Source organism: Temnothorax americanus, unplaced genomic scaffold (assembly GCF_048541705.1).
Source record: "Temnothorax americanus isolate GAGA-0224 unplaced genomic scaffold, ASM4854170v1 Scaffold10, whole genome shotgun sequence".
In the NCBI taxonomy this organism is placed as follows: domain Eukaryota; kingdom Metazoa; phylum Arthropoda; class Insecta; order Hymenoptera; family Formicidae; genus Temnothorax; species Temnothorax americanus.
In genome coordinates, this window is record NW_027509231.1 from 565,645 (window position 1) to 578,074 (window position 12,430).

General features: G+C 36.1%; 2 protein-coding genes across 2 annotated transcripts; both read left to right on the forward strand.

Moving 5' to 3' along the window:
• The first annotated feature begins 1,535 nt into the window (after positions 1-1,535).
• On the forward strand, positions 1,536-4,524 carry LOC143900331 (uncharacterized). Its single transcript, XM_077411548.1, has 3 exons — positions 1,536-1,694; positions 2,330-2,433; positions 4,169-4,524. The coding sequence occupies exons 1-3, from the start codon at positions 1,656-1,658 to the stop codon at positions 4,341-4,343; spliced, it is 318 nt and encodes a 105-aa protein (XP_077267674.1). The 5' UTR covers positions 1,536-1,655; the 3' UTR covers positions 4,344-4,524.
• Positions 4,525-9,206: 4,682 nt separating this feature from the next.
• On the forward strand, positions 9,207-12,399 carry LOC143901306 (uncharacterized). Its single transcript, XM_077413487.1, has 3 exons — positions 9,207-9,358; positions 9,990-10,096; positions 12,053-12,399. The coding sequence occupies exons 1-3, from the start codon at positions 9,320-9,322 to the stop codon at positions 12,213-12,215; spliced, it is 309 nt and encodes a 102-aa protein (XP_077269613.1). The 5' UTR covers positions 9,207-9,319; the 3' UTR covers positions 12,216-12,399.
• The last annotated feature ends 31 nt before the right edge of the window (positions 12,400-12,430 follow it).

The window sequence follows — 12,430 nt, forward strand, 5'->3', positions numbered from 1 at the left end:
TTAAGGTATGGAAAAACAACATCGGTAAAAGCCCAACCTCCATTTAAATAACGCATAAAAATATTACGCAACTTCTAGATCAGGGGCATTACCAAAAATTAATACTATTGTACCGAAAATAATTGTAAAACTTAACTTTCATTGCGTATATTATTCTTCAAATCTTTTTCTCAATATTTATTTCAATTTTAGTTGCTATATAAATATTAATAAAAATAATTGTAAAAACTTCTATAATTAAATCATATATGAACATATATGTATATTAAATGTTTCTATCAATCGAGAGATGTGTCAAATAAATATCTAACGTCGCTAAACGATAATGAGGATGATTAATCGCGCGACTCAACGACTCAGCGTTTCTATTCAACCTACAAATGGTCGGCCATTTTTTAATATCCCCAGATATTTTTTGCGTATAAGAACAGTGTATGGAATTTCAAAAATTATAACCTTTAGGTCGTCGGTCATTATCATCCCCCTAACGTAAATGACTTTCCGAAAAGGTCCAGCAAAATACAATCTTAGTCCGGTGACCAAAGCGCGCCTTCCCAGAATTTTTTCTCTGCTAATGATAGATACTGAGAAGTATCATTATACACGATTAGACGCATGCTAAATGTGTGTGAATGGTTGCTCGTCTTTCTCGATAAAAATAATTAATTATTTGTTTGCTATGAGTGGTCTAATTGCGAAATCAAAAAGTCCAAATAAAATATATCTTCCGAAAGTAAGATATGCGTGCCCGTCCGAATATATGCATTCTTGCGAAACTCCTGAAACCAATCGAATAATTTAATAATCAAGTTTCAATAATTAAAATAGAGTGACTCTTTTAGTGACTGCCGGAAAGCATTCATTTCTGATGACAACGAAAAAACGAGTTATTCTATTAATTATTATAATTAAGTATCGACCGTGTTCGAAGTCACCAAAAGAAATATCAGCTATCAGCCATTTTCGTGCATCTCAATGCTGAAGATATATTTTTAATGTGAAGGTGAATTTATTTAATCTCTACCTCCAAACGCGGATCTTATTTCCATTTTTTATGCTAAGAAGAAATTAACACAACTCTATTAATCTAAACTTGACACCTCGTAAACATTTTCAGTTGTTTTTGTGAGGTAAAGATGGATGGCTCATCTTCTTCTCTATTTTTTCCGAAATAAAGATTTTTTCCTGCACTTCAGTGGTACTTTGGGGATAAACAAAGATGTTAAGATCAATCATAACGAGACAGGTTGACTCGAAGGGAATTATCTGCGAATATTAATTGGCGCGATAAAAGTCGCGAGGTCTCGGATTACGCTCGCCTCGGATTTTACGAGGATCACGTCCTCGGGGCGCCTCTCCGCGCGCATCGCGCGGAATCCCGGGATCCCACGAAAACACTCGGCAATCTCGACATTGGCATTCCCATTTGCGGCTCTTTGTGTCACAACTGGTACACTCCTCGTTCTTGGAGCATGTTATCGCGTGTCTTCCTCGCTCGTTCGCCCGCTCGCTCGCGCGTGTGCGAAAACCGCTGGTATAATATAAGCCGACGACTAGGCGCGCGGATGCCTGTGCACGTGTTGGTGCGTGCGTATCCCGGGTACTACGAAAACACACCGGGTCGGCCGCGTATATAAAGACCCGCTGCACTCGAAATGGAATCAGTCTCCGATATGTTGCGTCCAGTGCATTTCGTAAGTGATCCGTAGGATCCCTCTCACCTTCGACGTCGATACTATCGTCTCGAAGACGCTTTTCCTTTCCTGTGATTTTTTTTTCTTACCACGTCGCGTGTGTGCGCTGTTCCTCGACGACACAGAACGTCAATCGCGAGCCTGATTAACTTGTCTAATTAATTAAATTAGAGTAATTCGCGCCCGAGATCGAAGCCAGTCGCTTCAGAAATTGCTCGAAATCAAGTAGGCCGGGATTTATAAATCAAGCCATAAATATGATAATAATCGAATATAAGTTTAAAAGTGACACAGAAAACTTGAATTAAATAACGTCAGATTATCATCAAAATATATCAATAAAAATAGTTTCTATGTTATTCTATTAAAAATCTTTTGGGGAAAAAATACGCTCTTATATTTTATCTGTCAAATTTCGAATATTATATCGTCATGGATTTTATTGTTGCAAATCGCATCCATTCAGCGGAAGCGACCGACGAATCCCCGATCGATCGAAGATTTTTCAAGTGTATTGCATGGATACGAGTTACGGGAAAGGATCAAGATCGCGTCAAAAAGATTCGGTTTTTTTCGCGCGCATCGCAGATCGAGAGAAGCGACGATAATAAGGAATCGCCTCGAATTGATTCTAGGTGTTCCTCCTCGCGGCGTTCCTCGCGTTCGCCGCCGCTGTGCAGAATGAGGGCGACCCACAACCAGAAGCGAACGATCTAGTAGCGGATGCCTCGTACTGGGGGTGAGTCATTACGAATCATTTTAATTTCAACCCCATTGACATCGATCTATCCGCAGAAAATCCGTGAATCCGTAAAGCTCATTATCCTTAGACAATTTAGACCTATAAAATAAATTGTAATGAATATATAATTAGGTGTTTTGGACACGGATACTTTTCAGAATGCTCCCAAAATGCCAATATCAAAATTCGTCGCGTGCCATTGCAAAGTGAAGTAAAAAAAAAAACCAAATAAATAATTTTCTTAACATACCCCGCCATTCATTGCAATCGCTACAAAAAGCTATAATAGCTCTTTCTCGCGAAACTGTTAATTTTACATTTGCGTAATGAGTAGATTCCTACCTTCGTTAAAACTATTAGGCGAAATTAAACTGTCGCGCCATAAAGACAGTCATGTCCTGTGGAAAAATTCCGAGGTTCGGAAATTGCGCGGTAATTTTTTGACGATCAGCCTCTCGTACTGTCAATACCTTCATTATTTATAGAGTTCGGACGTGTCGTTAGGACTGGTTGTAACGGCAACCATCAAACAGCGATCACGTATCCCATCGTAATCGGGGCTTACTCAACCACGATTATACATACTTCACGCGCACTTTGTATGCGTCTTGCTCGTTTATGGTGCTTACGACTCGTTCGTAAATATGACAGTCGCGTAAACAGGATACATTTGGAAAAAAATATTGCGCTTTTGTGGCGCAGTATTTCTTCATTCGTATTCACTGCATCCCTCTCCTGAACTGCGCATGAATCACATATTCGTACGTAATCCTGTCGCACGAACACTCTAACTAGTCGCGTGCATAAATGACGCATTTCAATGAGCAATTAACGCTAAAAGCGAACGGCAACGATCAATTTGCAATAATTAAGCGGACCGTATGTATCTCGTCTATTTCTTGCAAGTGACGTTCACGAAACGTCGAAATTTACCGTCACATCAGAAAAGTGTACAGTAGTGACTTCTCTAAAATATCGCGTATCGAAATAGAAGCTTAAACTTAAACAATTGTTTAGGTGATAAAAAATCTAATTTTTACGATATTTTAAATAACCACCGAGACATTAAAAAATCTTACACAATCGATAATTTAAAACGAAAAGATATCTTTAATTTTATACACATTAAATGTGTGCATAATGCGTGCACACATGTTTCAGTTTCAATTTGTTTGAATATGTAAAATCTTTAATGTTCCATTCGATTCACGTTCCCAGTACTTCAAATGATAATTTAATGACAATAAAGGCAGGAGAAGCAGAATGCAGGCAAACGGAATGTTTGCCGCTATTTTGCCATGTGTAATCACAATTACAAATTATAATTTGATATACTAATCGTACCTATGCGCGGCACAAGTGATATCTTTTATATATTCAACCTAAATATATATATAATATATATATATATATATATATATATATATATATATATATATATAAGTAATGAATATAATGCTTCTAATTCACAACGAACAAAAAGTTACTTAAAATAAAAAAACTAATTTGTTTCTTCTAGAGTTGATCGGCAACCTTTTACCTCCAGCATTAAATCCTGATTTATTCGATATTAAATCAATATTTTTTTCCCAAAAATCATCACTAAGTAAAAATTGATTCTAAAATTTATCAAGTCATCTGTCATTAAAAAGGCGGCGATTTTTCAAACGCTTTATATAATATAATAATATATCACAAAATCTGTCACGGAACGATTCATGAACAATTTCAGATACGGACGACCATATAGATACAACGGTGGCTATGGAGGATACGGCGGAGGTTGGGGGGGAGGATACGGAGGATACGGCAGAGGTTGGGGGGGAGGATACGGAGGATACGGTGGCTGGGGCGGCCGAGGCTGGGGTGGACGAGGATTTGGCGGTTATGGCGGATATTGGGGTTGACGTGAGCCCCGTATTCCATCCGCGTGATACTTTATGTTTATCGCTATCAATGTGTAGCCTTTGGCTCTTCGTATGAATTTTCTCCAAGATACGTGAAGCTGTTGGACAGCTTCATTAGCTTCGTAAGTTTTCATTGAAATCTCTATTGTACAATAAGAATAAAGAAAATGTGTGAAAAGAACGTGAAGAATGCTTTGTTTCTTGCCATCATCCTTATTGATCATGTTCTCACGTAAAGTAAATAAAATCTGTTCCAAGAAATGACGTTAATACGTAATATATGACATGATTTTACACTTTACGAAGATTAAACTACTTAACTAAATTAATTGAATTAAATCGCAATAATAGAAGCTTCTTTTTAAAAAAATTGTTGAAGATAGATGTAGCATATTTTTTACTTAAAAGATGATTATCAGACAAAAAAGAATCAAACATTTTTTAGAAAGAACTTGCAATAGAACTATATTTTTTTCCCATTTAACGTATATAATAACAAGACAGTAAGTTAATTTATTAACGTAGGTGTAAGAATAACAGGTTTGTGGGTGTAGGTCGAATAAGGAAACGCGGGATGTAAAAAACTGTAATTATTATTAATCGTAATAATATGATTATTGTCCATGACGCTACTATGTGCACATTAAAACACCTTATCTGTATCTTACACGATCAGCTCTTTCTTACACTATATACAATAACTAAATACCTTATTACTCATTTGTATTATATAATAAAATTATCTATATATATTTTTATATTTTGTATATATATATATATACCTATATGTTCATATTTATATATATGTACTCGTATTTATATATATATATATATGTAATATTAAATTCATCGTTATTTGTTATTAGAGTAATTATTATTTTATTTTATATATATATATATATATATATATATATATATAATACGCACGTAAGAAACGATTAAAAATTAACCAAATATTTTATTCTTATATTTATAATTCTGTACAATATCTAGGCTCTTAAAACTCTGCTCTTATCACTGAAAACATGTACAATGCGTTATATATGTAAAGTATGAAGGTATGTCTGGAAAAATCCTCTCGCTCGCGAAACATTTAAACCGATTCGGTGCGCGTGTCGGCTCGTTGATCGATGATTCGCGGTCGATCTATGATCGTGCGCGACACGCGCCAGAGGAACCGCAGAGAAGGATTCGTTTCCGCGATCGATGAGAATTTCAAGGCGACGGCGAGCGCGCAAAGATCGCCGATGCGTTAAACCATACTTCATTTGATTTGATTCTTTTTGCGCTGCATGACAAGAAAATAAAGAGTTATGACAATAAAGAATTGGGACGAAACGGTATCGCCAAACTCTCTCTCTCTCTCTCCTCTCTCTCATTCTCTCCCCTTCTCTTTCTCTCTCTCTTTCTCTTTCACTCTTACATGTTATGCAACTTACTCACCCATTTTCTCTTTCTCTCTCTCACTTTCTCACTCTCTTCTTCCTTTTTCATGAGATCGCAAGATCGTGGCAAAAGACTATTTTACCCTTTCAACGTTCGCGTATGCAATGTGCATCGAAGATACTCAACGTTCGATTACAAAGATTTGCCGGCTCGTTAAAATCGACTAACTTCCTTTTAGTACATCCACGTGATTTTTCCTCGAGTGCGTAATGAAGGAGATCGAGAGAATTGCCGGCGATCGAGATGAAGATTCTGAGGGACGTTCGCGAAGTGAATTCTTTCTCCGAGATGTCAATTTTTCTGTTTCCCTTTTTTATCTTTAGCTATATCTATTACATTTTTATCTTCAAACAACCCCCAAAAGTTCGTCGATCGATAATAAACCGCGCTAGAATTTTTCCTTTTAAAAATGATTAACGATCTTTGTTGGAAGAGGTGTCGAAAGTCTTTCGGCGCGATCATGCACTTATCTTTTTTATTTTCTTTTAATTTTTTTTGTATTTTTTGAATACGCTCGCATCCAAGAAAGAAAGCAACTAAAAACCATCTGAAAGATAAGACCCGTACGGTAACACAACCGTTATATAAGCTTCATACCAATTATATACAGATTCCTGTATCCTTTGCGGAGTGAAAAGCGAGTGGAAAACCGTTCTCTAAACAGGATAAATTTTCAGCTCACCTGGAAATTTCGTTATCCGTACTTCCGTCGTGCTTTTCACACTCATGTCAGTTCTTTTATTATTTATCAGTTGATCAAGGTTCAATTATAAATCCCTCCCCTTGAGTTTATCTTTTATTATTAACACGCAAGAAAAACAAAAAAAAATATTGATAAGAATTTTTTTAATCAAACCCTTAAAACTTTAAGGCCACGTTCCGTAACGCGCATATATGCGCGCATTTTTTGTAGTATAAAACGTTACCGTATGCTATAAATAAATGCGCGCATATGCGCGTTACGGAACCCAGGGTGAAACATCATTGGTATAAACCAGAAACGTTCGTGTCTCTGTAAATCGTCGTAGAAGTGACATGTTTTATAATTGCACTATCGTTCAACTTGACGAGTTCTGCGCGACAAATCCTGTTACGAACTGCGTAAACAAAAAGCGTGATAACAATCGGAAATCGTGTTATATCATAGCGAGGACATCGGCTTTTTCCACGTCTGGACACGTAAATATATTATGGATTATGGAATTTACAGATTTTTTTTCACAGAATATTTCAGTTGAGATAATAAGAAATTTGAAGTATCTTTCGTTCCTCTCTCTTCTATGATCATTTAGTAGGTATAAAAATTGTTATTTGTCGATGCAATTTTTTTTACTATTAATTGTATATATATATAACTGTAAATTACTGTTAAATAAAAGAATTATGCAGGATATATATTAATACTGAATCTGTTGTATTATTATTTGACCCATCCGTTGTATAAATATATCTGAATTTTAAATATCTAAATATCTAATGCGCTAATAGTTTATTTAATTTAGCGTCTTAGTCTTAATTAACTGTTCTTAAGTGTAAAACATACAGTGAGATAATTTGAAAAATTACGGAAATATGAGAATATTTCCAAAATGTTTGTCGTTTACATTAACGCATAACTTTCTTTTTGCGACGTGTGTGAGAATTTCAGAATTTAGTTACGTAATTTCACGTCCTTCCAACAATTCCACATACTTTTACTTAAAACGTAATTGTGACAAATCCGCGGTTTATTAATTCCTCGACCGAATTTTCAGTTTAAACACAAAGATACCAGACCGGTTTTATCTCACGTACCATTCATGATAAAAATATAAATGTAACAACAATAACGTTTATAAAACAAAAAAATAAAGTATGATATTATCTTCGTAGCAATGCCGTCTTTTCGTAAATCTTTTTTTTTTTAAGGTATGGAAAAACAACATCGGTAAAAGCCCAACCTCCATTTAAATAACGCATAAAAATATTACGCAACTTCTAGATCAGGGGCATTACCAAAAATTAATACTATTGTACCGAAAATAATTGTAAAACTTAACTTTAATTGCGTATATTATTCTTCCAATCTTTTTCTCAATATTTATTTCAATTTTAGTTGCTATATAAATATTAATAAAAATAATTGTAAAAACTTCTATAATTAAATCATATATGAACATATATGTATATTAAATGTTATTATCAATCGAGATGTGTCAAATAAATATCTAACGTCGGCTAAACGATAATGAGGATGATTAATCGCGCGACTCAACGACTCAGCGTTTTTATTCAACCTACAAATGGTCGGCCATTTTTTAATATCCCCAGATATTTTTTGCGTATAAGAACAGTGTATCGAATTCCAAGAATTATAACCTTTAAGTCGTCGGTCATTATCATCCCCCTAACGTAAATGACTTCCGAAAAGGTCCAGCAAAATGCAATCCTAGTCCGGCGACCAAAAAGCGCGCCTTCCCAGAATTTTTTCTCTGCTAATGATATAGATACTGAGAAGTATCATTATACACGTACGATTAGACGCATGCTAAATGTGTGTGAATGGCTCATCTTTCTCGATAAAAATGATTAATTATTTGTTTGTACTATGAGTGGTCTAATTGCGAAATCAAAAAATCCCAATAAAATATCTTCCGAAAGTAAAAGATATACGTGTCCGTCCGAATATGCATTCTTGCAAAACTCCTGAAACCAATCGAATAATTTGATAATCAAGTTTCAATAATTAAAATAGAGTGACTCTTTTAGTGACTGCCGGAATGCATTAATTTCTGATGACAACGAAAGAACGAGTTATTTTATTAATTACTATAATTAAGTATCGACCGTGTTCGAAGTCACCAAAAGAAATATCAACCATTTTCGTGCATCTCAATGCTGATGAAGATATATTTTTAATGTGAAGGTGAATTTATTTAATCTCTACCTCCAAACGGATTTTATTTCCATTTTTTATGCTAAGAAGAAATTAACACAACTCTATTAATCTAAACTTGACACCTCGTAAACATTTTCAGTTGTTTTCGTGAGGTAAAGATGGATGGCTTATCTTCTTCTCTATTTTTTCCAAAATAAAGAACCTTTCCTGCACTTCAGTGGTACTTTGGGGATAAACGAAGATGTTAAGATCAATCATAACGAGACAGGTTGACTCGAAGGGAATATCTGCGAATATTATCGGCGCGATAAAGTCGCGAGGTCTCGGATTACGCTCGCCTCGGATTTTACAAGGATCACGTCCTCGGGGCGCCTCTCCGCGCGCATCGCGCGGAATCCCGGGATCCCACGAAAACACTCGGTAATCTCGACATTGGCATTCCCATTTGCGGCTCTTTGTGTCGCAACTGATACACTCTTCGTCCTCGAAGCATGTTATCGCGTGTCTTCCTCGCTCGTTCGCGCGTGTGCGAAAACCGCAGGTAAAAGCCGACGACAGGCGCGCAGATGCCTGTGCACGTGTTGGTGCGTGCGTATCCCGGGTACTACGTCGCGAAAACACGCCGCGTATATAAAGGCCCGCTGCACTCAAAATGGAATCAGTCTCTGATATGTTGCGTCCATTGCATTTCGTAAGTGGTCCGTAGGATCCCTCTCATCTTTGACGTCGATACTATATCGTTTCGAAGACGCTTTTCCTTTCCTCTGGTTTTTTTTTCTTACCACGTCGCGTGTGTGCGCTGTTCCTCGACGACACAGAACGTCAATCGCGAGCCTGATTAACTGGTCTAATTAATTAAATTAGAGTAATTCGCGCCCGAGATCGAAGCCAGTCGCTTCAGGAATTGCTCGAAATCAAGTAGACCGGGATTTATAAATCAAGCTATAAATATGATAATAATCGAATATAAATTTAAAAGTGATACAGAAAACTTGAATTAAATAACGTCAGATTATCCTCAAAATATATCAATAAAAATAGTTTCTATGTTATTCTATTAGAAATCTTTTTAAGAAAAAGATACGCTCTTATATTTTATCTGTCAAATTTCGAATATTATATCGTCATGGATTATTGTTGCAAATCGCATCCAGCGGAAGCGACCGACGAATCCCCGATCGAAGATTTTTCAAGTGTATTGGATACGAGTTACGGGAAAGGATCGAGATCGCGTCAAAAAGATTTGGTTTTAATCGCGCGAATCGCAGATTCGACGATTCGAGAGAAGACGATAATAAGGAATCGCCTCGAATTGATTCTAGGTGTTCCTCCTCGCGACGTTCCTCGCGTTCGCCGCCGCTGTGCAGAATGCAGATGGCGTACCACAACCGGAAGCGAACGATCTAGTAGCGGATGCCTCGCAATGGGGGTGAGTTACGAATCATTTTAATTTCTACCCCATTGACATCGATCTATCCGCAGGAAATGCGTGAATCCATGAAACTCATCATCCTTAGACAATTTAGACCTATAAAATAAATTGCAATGAATATAATTAGGCGTTTTGGACACGAATACTTTTCAGAATGCTCCCAAAATGCCAATATCAAAATTCGTCGCGTGCCATTGCAAAGTGAATTTAAAAAAAACCAAATAAATCCGTTTTCTTAACATACCTCGCCATTCATTACAATCGCTACAAAGCTAATACAGCTCTTTCTCGCGGAACTGTTAATTTTACATTCGCGTGATGAGTAGGTACCTATACCTTCGTTAAAATTATTAGGCAAAATTAAACTGTCGCGCGATAAAGACAGTCATATCCTGTGGAAAAATTCCGAGGTTCGGAAATTTCGCGGTAATTTTTTGACGATCAGCTTCTCGTACTGTCAATATCTTCATTATTTAGAGTTCGGACGTGTCGTTGGGACTGGTTGTAACGACAAACATCAAACAGCGATCACGTATATCCCATCGTAATCGGAGCTTACTCAACCGCGATTATACATACTTCACGCGCACTTTGTATGCGTCTTGCTCGTTTATGGTGCTTACGACTCGTTCGTAAAGATGACAGTCGCGTAAACAGGAGACATTTGGAAAAAAATATTGCGCTTTTGTGGCGCAGTATTTCTTCATTCGTATTCACCGCATCCCTCTCCTGAACTGCGCATGAATCACATGTTGTTCGTACGTAATCCTGTCGCACGAACACTCTAATAACTAGACGCGTGCATAAATGACGCATTTCAATGAGCAAAACCGCAACGATCAATTTGCAATAATTAAGCGGACCGTATGTATATCTTCGTCTATTTCTTGCAAGTGACGTTCACGAAACGTCGAAATTTACCGTCACAGAAAAGTGTACAGTAGTGGTTTCTCTAAAATATCGCGTATCGAAATAGAAGCTTAAACTTAAACAATTGTTTAGGTGATGAAAAATCTAATTTTTACGATATTTAAAATAACCACCGAGACATTGAAAAATCTTACATAATCGATAATTTAAAACAAAAAGATATCTTTAATTTCATACACATTAAATGTGTGCATAATGCGTGCACACATGTTTCAGTTTCAATTTGTTTGAATATGTAAAATCTTTAATGTTCCATTCGATTCACGTTCCCAGTACTTCAAATGATAATTTAATGACAATAAAGGCAGGAGAAGCAGAATACAGGCAAACGGAATGTTTGCCGCTATTTTGCCATGTGTAATCACAATTACAAATTATAATTTGATATACTAATCGTACCTATATATATATATATATATAGGCGAGAGAAAAAGGTTGAATATATAAAAGATATCACTTGTGCCGCGCATAGGTACGATTAGTATATCAAATTATAATTTGTAATTGTGATTACACATGGCAAAATATATATATATATATATATATATATATATATATATATATATAATATATATATAAAATCAATTTTTACTTAGTGATGATTTTTTGGAAAAAAATATTGATTTAATATCGAATAAATCAGGATTTAATGCTGGAGGTAAAAGATTGCCGATCAACTCTAGAAGAAACAAATTAGTTTTTTTTATTTCAAGTAACCTTTCGTTCGTTATGAATTAGAAGCATTATATTCATTACTTATATATATATATATATATATATATATATATATATATAAGTTGTTTCTTCTAGAGTTGATCGGCAATCTTTTACCTCCAGCATTAAATCCTAATTTATTCGATATTAAATCAATATTTTTTTCCAAAAAATCATCACTAAGTAAAAATTGATTCTAAAATTTATCAAGTCACCTGTCATTAAAAAGGCGACGATTTTTCAAACGCTTTATATAATATAATAATATTTCACAAAATCTGTCACGGAACGATTCATGAACAATTTCAGATACGGACGACCATATAGATACAACGGTGGCTATGGAGGATACGGCGGAGGTTGGGGGGGAGGATACGGAGGATACGGCAGAGGTTGGGGAGGAGGATACGACCGTGGCTGGGGCGGCCGAGGCTGGGGTGGACGAGGATTTGGCGGTTATGGCGGATATTAGGGTTGACGTGAGCCCCGTATTCCATCCGCGTGATACTTTATGTTTATCGCTATCAATGTGTAGCCTTTGGCTCTTCGTATAAATTTTCTCTAAGATACGTGAAGCTGTTGGACAGCTTCATTAGCTTCGTAAGTTTTCATTGAAATCTCTATTGTACAAGAATAAAGAAAATGTGTGAAAGGAACGTGAAGAATGCTTTGTTTCCTGCCATCATC

Excerpts from the sequence above, each read along its gene's own strand:
- LOC143900331 (XM_077411548.1), top strand. The coding sequence starts at position 1,656 with ATGGAATCAGTCTCCGATATGTTGCGTCCAGTGCATTTC. Across the intron at positions 1,695-2,329 it reads TGTTGCGTCCAGTGCATTTC|GTGTTCCTCCTCGCGGCGTT; the intron begins GTAAGTGATCCG and ends AATTGATTCTAG. Across the intron at positions 2,434-4,168 it reads GCGGATGCCTCGTACTGGGG|ATACGGACGACCATATAGAT; the intron begins GTGAGTCATTAC and ends GAACAATTTCAG.
- LOC143901306 (XM_077413487.1), top strand. The coding sequence starts at position 9,320 with ATGGAATCAGTCTCTGATATGTTGCGTCCATTGCATTTC. Across the intron at positions 9,359-9,989 it reads TGTTGCGTCCATTGCATTTC|GTGTTCCTCCTCGCGACGTT; the intron begins GTAAGTGGTCCG and ends AATTGATTCTAG. Across the intron at positions 10,097-12,052 it reads GCGGATGCCTCGCAATGGGG|ATACGGACGACCATATAGAT; the intron begins GTGAGTTACGAA and ends GAACAATTTCAG.